The 19,145-nt window shown below is 38.1% G+C and overlaps 2 protein-coding genes across 3 annotated transcripts in view; both read left to right on the top strand.

The window, feature by feature from the left end:
• Positions 1-19,145, top strand: part of LOC129733030 (uncharacterized) — a 41,949-nt gene that overhangs the window by 7,666 nt on the left and 15,138 nt on the right. Inside the window, exons 2-8 of one of the 2 annotated variants that reach the window (XM_055694575.1) lie at positions 4,081-4,630; positions 5,425-5,759; positions 6,210-6,381; positions 6,446-7,563; positions 7,622-7,870; positions 15,063-15,172; positions 15,238-15,400. In XM_055694575.1, coding sequence (XP_055550550.1) covers positions 4,475-4,630; positions 5,425-5,759; positions 6,210-6,381; positions 6,446-7,563; positions 7,622-7,870; positions 15,063-15,172; positions 15,238-15,314 — 2,217 coding nt within the window. In that variant the 5' untranslated portion in view covers positions 4,081-4,474 and the 3' untranslated portion in view covers positions 15,315-15,400. Of the gene's footprint in view, positions 1-4,080; positions 4,631-5,424; positions 5,760-6,209; positions 6,382-6,445; positions 7,564-7,621; positions 7,871-15,062; positions 15,173-15,237; positions 15,401-19,145 lie in introns of those variants that run through there. The other variant, XM_055694576.1, reaches the window with a different exon arrangement.
• LOC129733039 (larval cuticle protein A2B-like) lies at positions 17,093-17,929 on the top strand. Its single transcript, XM_055694584.1, has 2 exons — positions 17,093-17,206; positions 17,262-17,929. Exons 1-2 carry the CDS (start codon positions 17,195-17,197, stop codon positions 17,832-17,834), a joined length of 585 nt encoding a protein of 194 aa, XP_055550559.1. The 5' UTR covers positions 17,093-17,194; the 3' UTR covers positions 17,835-17,929.

Raw genomic sequence — 19,145 nt, 5'->3', positions numbered from 1 at the left:
TTTGACGTCCCCTTCACGCTATTTGTCAGCCAAAGCAGCTCCTTCTTGGGGAACTTGGTTTGTGGAATAAACTTCTCCTCGGTGCTCACTTTCTTCGTGGGGGAGGTAAAATACGAAGTGCCCTGCTAGTCGTTGCCATCCAGGGTGAGACAGGTCTCGTCGTCCATCACCACCGCCACGTCGTGATTTGCCAGGAAAATCAACTTGACTATCTTATTCAACTGCCGCTTCTTGACATGTATGTCCATGTTCTCCAGACACTTTTTCACTGTTTTACCACATGCACTAGCCTCCCGGCCAAGTGCACGCAGCGATTTAGCCACTTTTTCATCGGTCTTCCCCTTCAGCATCCTTTGAAGCTTCTTGTCGCTCAGGGTCGTTGGCCGTCCAAAACCGGGTTTTCTTTCGATGCTCTGATCGTTGTCCAATAGTGTCAAGATGTTGTAGATGCCGGAACATGCCCGGCGTCCACAAAGTGCCGCACGATGTCCGTTTTTGACGCGGTGGGGTAACGTTCTTTGAACGCGCACACTTCTGAACGGAGTAGCTTCAATTTTTTCTCCATCACAGTTAGAGTTTGACTGATAGAGCTGTCAATTTTTTTTTTGCTAAATCATGGGTTACTATGATTGATTGAGTAGTTTCGTCAGTGCGATTGAAAGTAAACCCATGAAAAATCGGCAATTTTTGTCAATTTTTTTACCGCAAACGTTAGATCAATTGAAATCAATAAACTCATATTATTTCGTTAGTTTAGAAATGTGCCGGGTATTTCAACGATCATATTCATAAGTATTTTGTTATAAGCGCAAATGGGAACTTTTCTCCCCAAAAAAAAAACACATGTTTTGAGCGCTAAAAATTGCATTAAATTTTTTTTCGGCAAAGTCAAACTTCGTGTATCCTAAAACGATCGTTAAACGACCGCGGAATTTAATATCTAATATTTAAAAAAAGGTGAAGAAAATTGGTTCAGTAGGTTAACCGCAATCGTAAACACGGAAGTAATTTTTTGAGAAACCCCATTCCGAGATAAAATTGTATAAAGTTTCAAGTTTAGCTTATGCGGCCGTGACGAGGCGCGCTTCAAATGGCTCTTACTTTCTCCCTGTTGCTCAGATGTTTATGAAAATTTGTGAAAATGTTCTCAAGAAGTTGTATTTAAAGATACTGCAATGAAAAAAAAAAAATCGACTTTTGAAAACAAAAAAGGTATATAACCCCTAATTGATTTATTTTAACCGCACCGAGGTGACCATTTTTTTTTTGATAAGCTCATGTTTTCTAGAATGTGCGGGTGAAGTTGGAGTTCTTGGAGTTTAGCTGAGGTGAAAGTATATCACTCAATGCCGAATTTGCCAACGATATGGCCATGAATCCAAATTTTGTAATATGGACCAGAAATGCTTCATTTGTGGAAACTCGTCTCACAAAATGAACATGTGTCCTGTAAAAGAGAGTAGAAATTATCGCTGTGCCATATGTCAAATTATTACCAATGCCAAGTCCGTTTAGCTATTGTTAAGGCAAGGTGAACAAAATTCTATTCCCAAATCAAAACATATTGCTGATTCTTCCATTGTACCAGTTGTTATGCCCAACTTTTGTAATCCTTTACAGAATCGTTTGTCATATGCACAGGTTACAGGTAGTTCGAACAAAATACCGGAATATCCTGGTAGTTCGAAAACGAAAATGACTAAGAAAACGCTCCGCTTCCTACTCAACGTGTCCAACAACAAGGATTCGGTAAGCCAGCTGGAAGAAGCCAGAAAGTTCCGTTGTTCGAAGTCGTACATTTGCAAGACTAGAAAGAAAGAGGAATAAGTGTGTAGAAAAAAAATCAGATCATACTGACGATCAAATCCAAACCGCGAGATCCCAGTGCCGGTGGATGACTCGAATGTACGGTGGGGAGTCTTTCATTCTAGATGGTGAAATCTATCGAAGTTTCAAACGCCCGGAAACGACTGATTATAAACGAAACACGAATCCACCACTCCTCGAAAAGTAATGCACAAGCTCAAGCACAAGTTTGAATCGAAGGTTTTGTTTGGCCATTAACTAGGGAATGTACCAGAAAGAGTGTTTGTAGAAAATACTGATTTCATTTGTTCGGAAGCATCACTTGGATGGAAAATTCTTGGTTTGGTCTGATTACAAGACCTCCAATTTGGAATAGAAAATCTGGGATGAAATATTTGTTGAATCCTTGCATGCCACCTCGAAAAGTGTTTGTAAAACTCATGAAATAAATGCTACGTCGTTTTAATATGCCCCCTTATTACGCTGCTCGCATCCTTCGCGCAGAGAGGGAATCTTGGAATATTTGTTGTGTCTTTTCAAATCAAATAGGGTATCGGCTCTATTATCGTCAGGTTTTACTTATTAAATGTAAATGATGTCCTAGAGTGTTATTTTTTGCTTAATAATTCTTCATAATGCAGAACATCTTCGTGCAAAAGATTTGTTCTCTATGACCTCATTAACCCCCCGGACGATAATTAGATAAACCTGACGATGAAAGAGCCGATACTCCAGCGAATTATATAATAATATGATTTGTTCAAAATATTTACGATAGCTAGATTAGTTTTTAAATTCAATAAACTTATAAATATTTATTACAGTTACTGATCGCTAATTACGTCCCCGCTTTCGCTGGGCTTCTTTCAAACTGGGTGAACAAGGCTCAAACAATTAAAGTTTTTAATCGAATATTTCTGATGTGACAATAATGTTGTTTTCACGCTGCTGGAGGATCCATGAATAAATAGATTTTACCATTGAAAGAAAAATCTGCTCCGTGATAGTTTTGCGGTTTTTTTGCACATTGTTCTCCATAGCTTTCTACTCTGACCCGTGTGTACTTCACGTATGAACGGGGATACAGAAGTCGTTTCAACACAGCACTTTCTGTCGCCAATGATTTCTGCGCTCCGTTTTAATGTTTCGATGATTTGCACACCTCTTCCGTCAAAAAAAGCGACGTTTTTTTCCGTTTCTGTTATGGTCCAGCCGGAAAAACCATTGCAGAACTGAACGTACCATTCTTTCTTCCTCGCGGTAACCTAAAAATAAAAGAAATAAACAGTAACGAACACGAATCGAAATTTCTGTCTGGTGGTTAACTTGGGAATGGAAATGTTTTACGAACTTGTCACGAGCAGAGTTAACCCGTCATTTATCGCCTTGACATTTGTGAACGTTTGAAAAGAAATCCCAGTTAACGATTCGATTTGGATATCCGGGAAGTGCTCTTTGCCCAGTTAGTGAACAGTTACTGTATTAGATTTTTCCTCGTGTTACATTCTATTGATTGATCAGTTTCTTCTAGTTTGTTTGCTTAATGTGTGCGTAATCGCGTGATATCTTCCTATTACAGCGTTTTCGATTATACATTTCAAATTAGTGACAATGATGGTAAAAGGACACGCGGCACACTGTTTCTAATGATGAACACCAATCGATATAAAACATTTGTGATGGATCTAACTTTTACGTAGGTACCGCTTAATACTACGGATACGATTTCATGGTCGAATGCTTGTAGTCATTTTTTTCGCTATTTATTTCGCATAAAGCGTGACCTACATAAAGTTTCCTTTGTTAAACCTTTACTATACAAAGTTTTGATAGATGCCTAATTATGAGTATACGAGCATGCCATATGTTCGGAAAAACTTGTTTGACTAGGGAATTTTCTAATTGGTTTTCGACAGAGTGGTATACAGATGGTGCTTCGTCACATTTTGGTGAATTACAAATAAACTGTGCGTATAAACTAGCACAACATGCGTTTCATATAGTTTGGGCCTGTGTCGCAATAAACACTTTTATATTGCGACGAACTACATACAAGTTCCTTTTGTTTGACATCTGGCCTTTCTAGTTCGTTGTCGTCATTGGTTCCCGAGTTTGGCAGCTTTTCGTAAGAATGAAACATAACAAACGCGAGTTGCAAAACGGAAACAGAACGTCTAACCTCATTTGAGGTCACCCGTCCACTGCATGCACCCGTGAATTATGGAATAGTTTTTTTAATGTTCTCCGTCGTTCTCTTTTTTCTTTCTTTTACAGTAATGACGATTGTGGATCCCAAAACCTCCATAATAGGGTACAACCGCGCACACTGATGAATTTTAATGAGCACTCTAGAACGGCAGAAGATATTATATATTGAACTTTCGGTTGAGCTAAGCGGAAGCAAAGGACACTCGATGGCGTATTGCATCCAGGATAGCCCTTGGGCTGAGGCGGTGACAAACAATGCAAAACATTATTGCCTGTTGACATGAAACCAAGTGCTTCGCGAAACTGTTCAGTGCAAATATTGTCTCGAAGTTGAACAAAAACTTTTCATCGAATGAGTGGCATGGGAAAAGAAAGTGTGTACTCTTCGCCTTCGGTGCTAGTGCAGTGTAAAAGTTAAATTTGTTGCTAGACAAGGCAGAACCGACAGCATTAGGCAGTCATGAATCGATATCTAACATTGAGCCAATTGGGTGATGGCACTTACGGTACGGTCGTCCTTGGTCAACGCAAAGACACCGGCGAGAAGGTCGCTATCAAACGAATGAAGCGGAAGTACTACTCCTGGGAGGAAGCAATGAATCTCCGAGAGGTTAAGGTAATTGGTATGCAAAATCTCTTCCGATTGCATCGTGACTGAAATAGTTATCGTGGGTACAGGTTTGGTGCAATGTGATTGGTTCGATGGTGTTTTTTGCCCGAAATTGAAATAAAGAGATACTTTAGTTGTAAGATTCCTTTTGCACTCTTGGTCGATTCAAACGAAGCCCTTTGACTTTTCAATGCAGTGTTCCTTCATCGTGTGAATTCTAATACTTTTCTCATACGCGCTATTTTCTGAGTTTTTAAGTTAATTTACTAGGACAGGGGATACACAAATTCATCGAGACAGGCAAAAGTTTGTCAATTTTAAAATGGCCATAACTTTACGAAAACTGGATCAATGTTGATGTAACACAATTCATTTTACTTGAAAAGTTTTCAGTTTTCTGATATTGTTTGCAAAGTAGACCGCCAAAGTAGTACGCGCTATTTTCTGAGTTTTTAAGTTAATTTACTAGGACAGGGGATACACAAATTTATCGAGACAGGCAAAAGTCTGTCAATTTTAAAATGGCCATAACTTTACGAAAACTGGATCAACGTTGATGTAACACAATTCATTTTACTGGTAAAGTTTTCAGTTTCCTAATATTGTTTGCAAAGTAGACCTGACCAACGAACACCGCAAAGCGCGGAACTTTGTCTCATATCTTGATTTATTCAGCTTTATATGTTACCAATAAACTAGAATTCATAACAGTTCGCTTTTTGACCATTTACGAAAGATTGTGCAGTCCTTCGTCAATTACGCGGTCGTGTCTCTGAAACAACCTTTTACTTTTTTTCTAGTCATTGAAAAAACTTTCCCACGCCAACGTGGTCAAGCTGAAGGAAGTGATCCGCGAAAATGATGTGCTTTACTTCGTTTTCGAGTACATGCAGGAGAACCTGTATCAGCTGATAAAGGATCGTGAGAACCACTTCCCGGAAGCAACGATAAGACTGATATTGCAACAGATTCTAACGGGACTGGCTTTCATGCACCGCCATGGATTCTTCCATCGGGATTTGAAGCCAGAGAACGTTCTGTGCTGTGGGCCGGAGTTGGTGAAAATAGCGGACTTTGGTTTGGCGCGAGAAATAAGATCTCGACCGCCTTATACCGATTACGTTTCGACAAGATGGTAAGTTATTTTGGTTTTTACTCTGCTGCACTTATTGAGTTGATAGCTACGGTAATAGAATGTTTTATAAGTTTAGATTGTGCTTCTTATTTGCCATTGATTACATAGTTATATACACCTTTGTTTATTACAGTAGTAGATATAAAACAGTAGTAGTCAATAAAACAATTGTAGTAAAAGATTAGTACAATTTATAATTATGAGATTCTATTTGAACGACCCTCAATACAACGTAAACATTCATACAAGGCATACGAGACAAGCTACGGATTGACGATCATTGCACTGTAAACAAACGATTAACTGCACGAAATAAAATCCTATAATTCGCTCGAGTAATTGGCCTCTGTTTGTCCTTGTTCTGCAACTGTTAATAACCTTTCGGCGCAGTGATGCAACTTATTTCATTGCTATCAATTTGCTGTGTCTCATATGATTACTTTCATTTAGGTATCGTGCACCAGAAGTTTTACTACATTCAACACGGTACGGAAGTGCAATTGACCTGTGGGCCGTAGGCTGCATTGCAGCAGAATTATATACATTCCGACCCTTATTTCCGGGTTCCAGCGAAGTAGATCAGTTATTCAAGATATGTTCCGTATTAGGAACTCCAGAAAAGGTATTTAAAAACTTTGATTGTGTGGCTGAACAAATTGTTAAGTATGTTTTCTAATCTTTTTTAGAACGATTGGCCTGACGGCCATAAGCTTGCTTCTACGATCCAATTCCGGTTTCCGGAATGTCCGAAAATAGCACTTGAATCTCTGGTAACTCGTGCTGGTTCGGCGGCTATCCAGTTGTTGGAGGATTTTCTACAGTGGGATCCAGACAAGAGACCTACTGCCCAGCAATCGTTGAAGTATTCATATTTTAGTACAGTTAAACAGAAGAATTCCGCTAATCTGACACAAAACGGAAACCCGCAGTTACCACAGCTTGTACAAAACAATAATAGTGTACCCAATGCTAGAATTTCCATAGTGGATGCGTCTCAGTTGGAAAATAGTGGAGTTAATAGTAGGTTTACTAGAAACCCTGGTGAAGAAGGTAATGGTGGTGTTTATAAATCGCTCAGTAACAGTGATTTGAATGACATAAATTCGCTGTTGAGTATGTCGCGACTTTCTCAGAATGTATCCATGGATAAGCGCACTTCAATTGAAAACGAAAAAATAAATGATAGTGCTAAAAGCAACGGGAAATTCCAAAGTGGTATCAATTACAGTGTTTTAAATGAAATGTTGAACAGCTATAATCTAGGCTTGAACGGAGTGCTCAATAACAGTAATAACCCTAAAGGTCGCCTGGACCGGAAAAACAGCATTACGAAATCAATTGCAGAGCACAGTGACAGTGGTGTTAACGACAATGGCAGTTCGGTAGTAAGTTACGCGATCATTAAACCTGTAGTGGTGAAATCAGAAGAAAAACCAATATTTGTGGAGCAGCAAGAAAAAGTGAACGATATTTTTGTTACAAGAAACCTAGACAACGTCAGCCGAGTGCTCGATAGTGATAATTCTAGCTATTTCAACAATGGATTTTTTCTGCACAAACAGAACGGGAATCCGAAAAGGGAATACGCAAATAATGCTTTCAACGAGAGTTTTCTGAATGATTCAAAAGTTTACAATGCTTTCTCAAAACAACCGGTGCTACTCACTAGGAAAACAGATGATGATATCAAGATGAATAAATCTAGAAATCCCTTAATTAACAAGGGATTACAAAGCCATTTCAGTAAAAGTTGGGAACCTGTTCATGGTAGTAGCTTCGAAGATGATTTGGAAGACATCTTGGGGTATGTTGCTTAATTACCTAATCTTATTCTTATTTTTAACTGAGATTTGCAATTCCAGGAGCAAAATCAAATCAAGCAAAAAATCAATCACGGAATTCAAGGTAGAGGATATATTTGGCACCGTTTCGTTCGCCAAGGATTCAACCACATCCAAGTATCCTAACACGGTACCATTTGCCAAGGGTGTCATGAAGAATGGCAATGCCTTTTCCGATATTTTCGACAATTCCGATACAAAACCAATGCATTCTAGTGCGAATATCGTACCTAGGAGGAAAAACCAGCAGGTGTTCGTTTCCAACCACAGGTAATACTGTTTTCAGATATATGATTATTCACTTATCACGTATAAGAAAATATATATAAAGATTTTATTTGAGTAAAGAAGAAAGCAAATGGATCATTTTATATCAAGTGTGCACACCTTAGGTTAACGACCTTCTCAGGATTTAGTTGAAACTTCAGGGAATTGTTCATATGTGATCACTATACAAAAATCTCAACTATGGTGTCGATTGAACCACCTCTGATAATTTCATTGTGTTCCTGAAAAATTGTACCCGTAAAATCCCTCTCGCTCCAAGGTATTACCAGCAAAACTCGAGTTAAATTATTTCAAAGAAATAAAGTCAATTTTTTCTGGTTTCAGGCAATCTTCTTTTTATGTTTGTTTTACATCTATCAATTGACATTCAAGAAATTGCATTTTGATGAAAAAAATTTTTCGGCAAATGAGTGTACTCTGATTTCAAATTTGAAAATTTTACCATGTTTCTAAAACAATTTTACACGAAAAACAATGACCACTCAGAGGTATTATTTTCTCTTCTTTTTTTGTTTTAATTAGACATTCCGGATGATGCGATTTGAGTGGAAAATTTGGGTGAATTTTGACAGGAAGTGTTGACAGTTGCTTTAATATCCATAAAAACTCTTTCTTCTATTTATTTTGAATCTTGAAGCTTCCGGTCAAAATATATATATTTTCTGATTTTTTTTTGTTAATTTCTCTTAAATTGCGTCATCAAGAATAGCCATAATCTAAATAGCGATAATAGCCCAAAAGGAATACAAAGTATAAGCAAATCGGAGTAATTTTAACTTCATTTCTCAAAAACCATTAATTCGAGTTTTGCTCACAAAACTGCTTTTCATTTGAGAATTATCTCAGAGACACGATGAAATTGTCCAACTTGGAATCATAAAATCATAGAATTCAAACGCATAAATAACATATCTGACAATACTGCTGCTCAAAATTGATCGTTTTTTGGATTTCTTGACTAATTTTTCATAAAAATGCAATTTCTAGAATCTCCATTGATATAACATATCTGGACATATCGTACCCTTAATGCTAGAACTAGATAACTCGAAATTTGTCGATTTTGAGTTAAGTATGCCATTATATTTATCGCGTCGAGCTCTATAACATATCCAAAACTCGTTGGAAAACGATTACAAGAAAAAAAGTTATTCATCAATTAAAAAACTAGATATCTCAACGAAAAACAAGCGTATTTTGTAATAAAGCTAAATAACTCGGTTTTTTGTTGATTTTTTAGTTGCTATAACGGGCCTGAAACGATATGGATGCGTTTCATAAAATCTGAACCTTTAATAATTGCATTTGAATCATCATTACCAGAATAGGTCAAATTTTCAAACTCGTTTTTCTCGAAACGTTAATTTTCGAGTTATCTAGTTCTAGCATTAAGGGGACGATATAAGAAAACATAGAAAAGAAAATTGCTAAAAACTAATGAAAATTTGATTTTATTTCTTTAAAATGTTGTAATTCGAGTTGTACTCATAGTTCCTTGGGGTTATAAATGCTCTTCGTGTAATTTTGTTTCAAGAAACACGATAAAATCGAAAATTACTCATTAACTGAAAATGTAATTTAATTTTTTGAATGCAAAAATTGATATCTGGCAACCCTGCTGTTTAGAGTTAATATTTGTTGGATTCCTTTACTAATTTTCATCAAAATAATGTATCAGTTTATTTCTAGGCATCATGACTGTCTTTTTTGATTTCCGCTTATTTTTCGTCGGTCTAGTTCCGTCACTGTTGTTGTGCCAGTCACCGACGTCCTGGGAGGCGACTCCACGGCCCGGCGTAAACGGCTTCACTGCATCATGCGATGGAAGGCGTGACCCTAGAGATTTTTCGTCTCAGAAAATCTCCCGGTGTCGACTAGAGTTAAATCTAGACCAGTTGGGTTGGTTGTGAATGGATCACGCCACCCCATAACCATCGCCACGGCGGCGTAGAGATTCGAAGGCTACCAGCGTTGTTGGTGGAGATGTTACCAACTACGCTAGGCCCCCGCCTCACACTTGTCTTTTCTCCTCCGAGAAACACTACCGTGTAGGTGATTATCTTTCATTGCGAAAACAACTGCTCTCACACTGGTGGGCAAAGCGACACACTTCCTTGAAGCAACGAAACGTGTGTATCTGAGGAGCATGAAAAAAAACACCGTGGTAGAATCTAAAATATCTCTCCAGAGAGATAATAGGTAAACTGGTGTGAGGTTTCTCACACGAAAGGATATTACGTTCAATAACTACACAACAGACTTTACTGCAGTGATTTTACTGTGTGTCTTTTAAGCATATATCAAATAAGGAGATCGTCTTGGTAGAAAAGTAAATTGCATTGTTTGCTTTGCATCTCGGCACTGAAAAAATTAAATCCAGCTTTCCGTCATGCTCTTCGCATGCCATCGAATTTATCTTAGCAGTGTTGTTCTTGTTTCGCTCAGCTGTGGTGTGCGCAGCTAGTGTGTTAGTTTTTCTGCCGAGCAGCAGAAACATAACACAAAAAAGAAAAAGATAGTACTTAGTATAAAAAATTGCTACAGGCAGCGCTCATGCTGAACAAGAAGTAAACGATAAATATTCATTCTTATCTTCTCATATATTGACGAGAATACCACGCCTGCTAGACATTGTATTTGCAGTCATAATTAAGTCTAATCTTGAAAGTAGAGATGGCCGGGTTTGATATATTTCAAATCAAGCCCGCCCCGAACCCGATCCGTACCTGAAATTGTGGAAACCGGACCCGACCCAATCCCGAGAAACATAAAGAATTATTACCAGTCTTTACGAGTTGTCTTGATTGTTTGAAATTCAGTTTAGGGCGTTCAAAAAACCGTGGTTCATTTTTGTAAGCCGGTATATATGAACGATGGGCCATCCTTAACAGTTATGAGCGATGTCTTTTGCCTCAGAATTAACTGACGCTGGTGCCAGTAACGTAGAACCAAATGCGTATGAATCAATCCAGAGTCACGGTTAAATGTAAAATGTTTTCAATTGACCGGATTCATGAAGGTTGCTGGCTGCACCGCTTCAACGATACCAGCTTGCTGAACACCAGTTGATACTTTATATGTGTAGTGGTTTGGAGCAGCGTAATACATTTAGCACTTATAAGATAATCTTATTCTTACGTTAAATTGATGCATGAATTTCTAATCATATAAAATGCCAGTTTTTGTTTAAAACTTATTGATGAGTAATCATCACGGTGTTAACACCAGCGTTACAAAACGAGCGAGAAGCAAAACCTTTTTCCTGCTTTTTGCCTGAGAACGAGACATATGCTACGCTTCTCAAGTCTTTTGCACACTCGCTTTCGAGATACTCTTTATACTTCACGCATTCCCCTGAGTAGCAGAACGCACCGACATGCAAATACTCTTTTGTATTGCTATTCAGCGACTGTAAAAGATACGCGAGTTCCTGTTAGCGAGTAGGAGTACTCGACTAAAATTGCTCGACTAGGAGGTGTGCTTTAAAAACTGTGCTCGAAAACGAAAATGCTTTCTTCATCTACCCGGTTTTGCTTCATGCACCGACAGCCGACAGTGGGGCGAAGTTTCGCATACTGGCACGTGTAGCGCATAGGACTGCTTTGGTAAGATTTTTACAGCAGTCTTATGCAAAACTAGCCGAAACAAACCGCTACCGGAATAGTCCGATACCAATATTGTTCCTCTGCAACCATCGCAAAGCATCTTGAAACAATTGTCTTCGGCTGGTTGTTTTCGTGAGTAGGGAGTAGGTACACAGGAGTACGCATGAGGAGAGTTGACGGGAGTGTGTGCATATGATATCGAGAGCGACTGCGAGCAAGAAAGAAACCGAAAAAGAACGAGAAATAGCTTGAATGGAGATTTCTCCAGTGTGTAATAGAAGCAGTAACGAAAAGCTCCTATGAGGTGTTGCATGCTGTTCACGAGTGAGACTAAAAACACTGGGTAACACCCTTTTGTTTTTGCCCAATCAGATTAGATGCTGGATGTAAGTTTATGTATGCTGATGACCTGAAACTGTATTTGGTTGTCCGTTGATGATCGTCGTGATTTACAGAGATTGCGGGATATTGTTACAAGTTGGTGCCGCAGAAATTGTTCGACTATAAGATTGATGGCCATGTAATCAAAAGAGTGGATCATTTATATGACCTCGGTGTTTTGCTTAACGCTAAGCTCAATTCTAATCTTAACCGCATCATTTCTAAGGCCACACGACAACTGGGACGTACGTAAATTTAAGGACCCATAGTGTTTAAAGGCTTTATACTGTTCACTTGTAAGACCATTATTGGAACACGCGTGGTTTATTTGGTCTCATTATTTCCTCCGTATCCCGAGTGAAATCCAGCAAGCCGTATGTGTGGCCAAGTTATTGAATGGTGGAATTTATTCAACGAGGATCCTTTCTTTTTTGAATTTTCGTGCTCCGCAACGGTCACTCTCGAGAAATTCCAATTTTAATGAAGAATAGGACGGGGTGTCAAACCGTCATGACAACATTTCTTGTACTTTGAAATCTTCATTTCCAAATTTCGTTCAATTTGCCTCATGTCATGTGTGAAAAAATTTGTGTTTTATTTGTATGGGAGCTCTCTCTGTGAAATAAGGGAGGGTTATCAAACCACTATAAAAACATGTCTTGTCTCCAAAAATCTCCTTATGTCAACTTTGGTTACATTTGTTTGATTAGTTCTAGAGTTGTACAAAAATTGTGTTTGCGGTGCTTTTTCAGGGTTGGTAACCAACTTTTGGGGGACTCAGGCAACTCGACGACTCACCGTTAGTGGAGCGGAACGACTTAGAGACGATAAGTGAAAGGTTACTGGCTCTTTATAAAAAGAAGGGAAACGCACCCAGCTAATCAGAAGTCGTATAAGGATGTTAATTCTAAGTCGCTCCAATGTACATATCAAGATGAAATTACACAAGCTGCAACATCAAATTTGTTTATATCGTATAAAATTTAAATTTTATAAAACGCAAATTAAATTACATATGAAGCAATTAAACGTGTCATATAAAATAGTAAAATGCGCCATTCCTCGAAGCCGTATAAAATACAATTTAAAATTTCAAAGGAGGCCATTTAATATAGCCTGCGAAATTATACAAAATCGTAACCAATGTTTGCTTACGATGTATGTATATGGCATCCAGATTTGTATACATAGGCGTATTTCATGCATCTTATATGATCATTTTATACCAAATAAGGGTTTACTTAACAGAGTTGGAGTTATATGTACCAATTTGTTTGGTGGACAAGCTATAAACCATTCGACAGCGCTGGACAAATATTCGGGACCATTGATAAACGATGTGCAGTAGAAGAGGAGAGGGGCGTACCTTGATGACACGCGTGTTGGTCGGCGTTGAATGTTCAGAAGTATCACACAGCTTACACGAGATGCCAGAAGTAGCACACGGCTTATACAGAAGATCCGCTGCAGCGGAGTCAGGGCCCAGTTGATCGCATCCAAAAACGCCCACGTGTTTGTCGGCGCTTTGGTCTAAGCGCGGATGGGTTCATCTTCCTGATTTCTCTCTCTTTCTCTCTCTCTTCCTCTCTCTCTCTTTCTCTCTCTCTTTCTCTCTCTCTTTCTCTCTCTCTCTCTTTCTCTCTATCTCTCGTTCTCTGTCTCTTTCTCTCTGTATCTCTCGTTCTCTCTGTATCTCTCATTCTCTCTGTATCTCTCGTTCTCTCTGTATCTCTCGTTCTCTCTGTATCTCTCGTTCTCTCTCTATCTCTCTCTTCTTCTCTATCTCTCTTTCTCTCTCTCTTTCTTTCTCTTTCTTTCTCTTTCTCTCTCTTTCATTCTCTTTCTCTCTTTCTCTCTCTCTTTCTCTCTTTCTCTCTGTATCTCTCGTTCTCTCTCTATCTCTCTCTTCCTCTCTCTCTCTCTCTCTCTCTCTTTCACTTTCTCTTTCTGTCTTTCCTTTCTCACCATCTCTCTCTCATTCATGCTTTCTCTCTCTCTTTCTCTCTCTTGTCCTCTCCCTCACTCACCTATCTTCATACCGTAAGCCAATATTTCGTGCAGTTGTACAAGAGATTCAGCTGTACGTTTTTTGGGGTGGGTAGTTTAGTGCGAACTGTTTGCCGTCTTTCATTTTTGCGGTTTTTGGGGTTATTCCCGTTCAAGGGTTGAGGCTGTCTCTTGCCTGGGCCTTTTAGTGCCTCCATGCTAAGCTCCAACACCTGGTCTGGATGTTCCGGGGTGGACGCCAAAGGTCTTTCGTAGGATCCCTCAGTTTACATTTTGACAGTGCCCTCTTTCTTCCTCAAACGGTAACATTTACATTTACATATTTTACGCAATTTTTCGAAGCCTAATTATTGGTTGAAAATTTTACGGGTTAGTACACTTGTGTTATGATAAATAAAATTGTAACTTTTCTTACAAACAAAAATAAACTAACAACAATTAACAGAAAAGAGCCAGGAAAACAAGAAAATTATTTTACTTGACCTAACCTACAAACTAGAACTACACATCATCATTTAACTTTACACAACCCTTACCAGAACGTCTCATATGAGGTACCTTTCAATTAAAGAAAATGTTCGGTAACACGTGCCAAATTTGGTTCAGTTTGCTTGATTAGTTCTCGAGGTATGCAGAAGTGTTTGTACGTGTTTGTACGAGAGTTCTCCCTTTCAGGAAAAGGAAGGCTATTAAACCATCATTGGAGTGTTTGTTGCTCCTAAGAACCACCGCATGCCAAATTTGGTTCGATTCACTTGAATAGTTCTCGAGTTATGCTGAGATATGTGTTTAACTTGTACGGGAACCCTTTCTTTTAGAGGAGGGAGGGGTCTCCAACCAACATAAATCGTAACATACTAACAGCGTCTTATTATTTATATAGATAAATTAATAGATAGAAGAGAAGAAGAAGATAGAAGATAGTAGATAGAAGATAGAAGAAGATATACTGACTTTGGTCAACCCAATGTAATACTTTTTGAATTCAATGTTAGTTGTAATGATTGTAGTTTTATTCCTGATAAATAATAGAAAATTTAGTGCATATTCTCGAAGAAGATGATGGAATTTTGAGTATGACCTCAAACAGGCTTTTACCCGTCTACTAACTTTCATGGAGACCAATAAGTTCAGATAGATAAAACCAAATTAATAAAGTTATAATCATTTTTCATTTTCAGTATTGCTCCGAACAAGGAATTAAGTAATGTGAACGCATCGTTCAAACTTTTCCCATGGGAAGATGTTCCACGCAATGTTCCGGAAAAGAAACAATGGATTCCGGATAGTGGTAAGCAGATACACAAAACAAAAATCATAACAATTCTTCTGATTGGTATCTTTTTCAAATATAAGGAATATTAACCTACGTTGGACCTAGTGGAGATGGCAAGGGACGGCCAGACTGGGCAGCAAAATATTTAGGCAAATGATCGCTTAAGCATTTGCACCACTAGATTAGACAGGAGAAACAATCTGTGATATAGTTGCGTACATTTCTGCAAATCGTAGTTCAGAATATGTGGATTAGCAAAATTGCTTGACTAATTTTTGATTAAGTTAGTTTGAGCAAGCAGAATAATAAACGTGTTCAGCAAGTTTTTTCCAGTTTTTCATTTTGCTCCATTTACCATTGAGCGTTTCCAGCCGAAATGACCTGGGAATACACAGCATAAATTTTGAACTGTTTTTGATGTCAAGGAAAGAATGCATTTGTGTTGGTCTTTCAAAACCGAGAAGTTAGTTCACAAAGGCTTTGCTGGAATCAATCATCATCGGCAAAGCTTAATCATTTAATATATGCCAGAATAAAAAACTTTGAACATTATTGACAGCCTAAAAACATACTTCCGATTCTGGTGCGGAAGATGACCTGATGAAGGATTATGACGAGATGTTGGTTTTGCAGTAATTGATCCCAAAAGTGAATAACGATTTATCGCGGTTTTTATTTTTATCGGAACCATAATGCAAATAAAAGTGTAAAGGAAAATCAATCTTTGTTTTAAAAAAAATAGGATGCAGACAATAAAAAAACAAAAAAAGTAATTAAATCAAAAAAAAATGGGATGTTCTGTGCACAAGTGTACGAACGCAGGTTCGACTTAGGACATGTGACAAATTGAACTCAAATATACTTCATCTAGCATTCGCATTATGGAGTTATTTTTTCACAAATATTTATTTAACTTGGTAAAAAGCGCAACAACTTTTATACCATAACTTTTTGTTGCACTAACTTTATATAAACTATTTTGACTATTGTAAAATACTGGCACAAAGTTTCATTCAAACTCATGCCACTTGCATGGAAACGCTCTATACCTACTATGAAATAATCCTTTTCACTCGGTGCCATATCACTCAAGGTTGCCTTGGGGTGTAACCTGTTTTGCCAGATGCAAGTACAACACTCTCTGTCCCAAAATCTGTATCGAATTGCGGGGATATTTCAATGTCATCTGCTGTTGGTTTGTTTTACGATACTCCAAGTGTTGGGTACAGTTTCTGAGATTGACGATGAAGGTGATGTTGAAAAATTCTGCTTTTTACTGTGGTTTGTTTCTCAAGTTCCCCAGGAACGCGAACTGAAATTGCTTTTAATTCAAATAACCTTTTCGAAAAATTCAACACGGTATTGGCTAATTGATCAAGTTCGTATCATTGCGATAAATTCGCAAAATATCTTGGTGCTGGTTCGGCAACAGATAAAAAGCTACCGCACGAATGCATTCCGTCGGTTCTTGATTTGAAAAAGTGGCCAATTCCGAAACCAGCTCTATTTTTCACTCCCTTGCACACTTGCTTTAAATGATCTGGCGTCAAAGTTAGGCTCGTTATTTTTACTACGACTGCGAAATTGCGTGAAACTAGCTCGCAAAGCGTACGGAATCGAATGCGTTTGCTGCGAGGATATTAACGTCTTTTTGATTTGTCGGTTTATTGCACTGATTATTGGTGTCAATGAGGTTGTTCTTGCAACAACTTACGCGTATGGATTGTCCAGTGGTAGAACTTGTTCGTGAGATTTTGAACGAAAATTTCTACACCGCTAGGCTAGCTGCTCATGAAGAACCGGCGATATGGAATGTGAAAACTCGTCACGCCCCCCGAAAAGGTAACTAGGTTTGGGATTGCATTCGTCTGTCCGGCGAAGGAAAAGTTGATCTACGTTTAATTGACGAGATTAGTATATAAACTGAGAGTTCTTTTAATTGAATTAAGTTTAGCTGTAGCTTTCAGGGAGAGAAAATACACAAACGAAGGAAGGTGCTTTAGTTTTGCTTACAGAAATAAATTTCTGGTTACAGCAATGGTCTTTAAAGTAGTTCTGTTAATTTTTAGTTCAATAAGCTCGTATTAATTAAATAATCTTACAGTTTCTTCTTGCGGTAACCTGCCTGGCATTCGTTGGCGTTAGAAGTTTGCCTCAGCATGGCTACGCAACGTCGCATCTAATATCCAACATTCAGCACACCGCTCCAGCTTATCATCATATTGCCCCGATCCAACACGTTTCTGCCATTCACGCTGCACCAGTTCATCATACCATTCTGAAACAGGTTGAGACTCACGCCCCAGCTAACTACGAATTTTCTTACTCGGTGCATGACGGCCATACTGGGGACATAAAGAGCCAGCACGAGTCTCGACACGGAGATGAGGTTCATGGACAGTACAGCCTGCTGGATGCCGATGGACACAAACGTATTGTAGACTATCACGCTGATCATCACAATGGATTCAATGCAGTTGTTCGCCGGGAGCCTACCGGAGTGAAAGTTATCCAACCAGTTCAAAAACTCATAGCGCAGCCAATTCATGTGGCTCCTTTGGCGCATGCAAGTTATTCAGCTGCACCACTGATTCACAGCCATCACAACATTGCACCAATTGCTTATCACAGCCAGGGACACCAGGCCACAAGCTACAGCAGCATACATCATTACTGAACAGTTGTGTCTCCTAGTCATTTGTCGGATGTGCCAAGACTTTTGTTTCTGTGAATGAATTACCTATGTACTGGAAGAATAAATTCGCTTACAAAAAATAGTGTTTTCATCGGAAATGTAAATTAGCAACGAAATTGAACAGTCGAAATGCCGAAAGGAAAGTGGAAAATAGAACTTGGAAGAATAATAGAGATTCATCAGACCCAAGAGACATAAACGCTCAAGTATTCGGGATGCAAATCCAAACAAACATGTTTAACACAATCACGGCCAAAGAAAACTATAACATATGTTAATATTTCTAACAGGAAGCATGCTTGGTGTTACAAAAAGCGAACTCATTTTCATATTTGCGTTCTATTCGGCGTAATTTATCCTATTTATGAGGTTGCAGCCCAATCGTTTGTTCTGTTTTTGGCCTACCACTATTTTCATCATTCATTGATGATATATCCTATCATTGGAAATTTTATTCAATCCATTTTTTCAGATGTAAAAATTATTACTATACAATCACTCATCTCTCATGATACCTGAAGAAAAAGTAAAGAGAAATACACGTGGGTAATTCCATCTTCAGTGTACAAAAAATAAACCAAAGGTGAAACGACCTCCCTAGATTTGCTATATTTATTGGGGAATTATTCATCCTCCTCTGTTGAAAAGGGCCATTTTTAGATTGAAAACTGCAAACCCATAAGATCTAGAAATAAATTGATGCCTACATGATTTCTGAAAAAAAAAAAAATAGTCAAGAAATCTAAAAATATAATATCTTTGTCTGGCGGTGTTGCTGGATATTGTATTGTTTGAACAATTTAATTGCGTTCTCCCGTATACAAATTAGTCTATTAAAATTTCATCGTGTTTCTAAGAAAATTTTACACGACAAATGCAACGCAAATTTTCTCTAGTTATAAGCAATATTCTTTTTCCAGTTCATTATATCTTCGGTTATTCTACATCAATGGGCATTCTTAAGATTGAATTTTAAAGCAAACAAGCCAAGGAATTCAAAAGAAATATAAGTTTTAAGCGATATGTGTAATTTTTGCATTTAAAAAATTGAATTGTTTTTTTTTCAGCATTGATTTCAAATTTTAAAAATTTTTTAGCTTCCGTTCGAGCTATTGATAGAATCGCTGTAAACTTTCATTTACACTTTTAAATTACGTAATTATTATTACTATTACTTAATTCACTTATCACTCTAAGATATGCAAACACGTATTTCGACACTTACTTAGCGTCTTCATCAGTGCCTACATAGACTGTGGTGAAAATAGTGAAACCCCTACACTTTTTTATCTA

The sequence above is a fragment of the Wyeomyia smithii genome, chromosome 3 (genome assembly GCF_029784165.1).
Source record: "Wyeomyia smithii strain HCP4-BCI-WySm-NY-G18 chromosome 3, ASM2978416v1, whole genome shotgun sequence".
Classification (NCBI taxonomy): domain Eukaryota; kingdom Metazoa; phylum Arthropoda; class Insecta; order Diptera; family Culicidae; genus Wyeomyia; species Wyeomyia smithii.
This window is presented reverse-complemented; position numbering and strand designations above follow the sequence as displayed.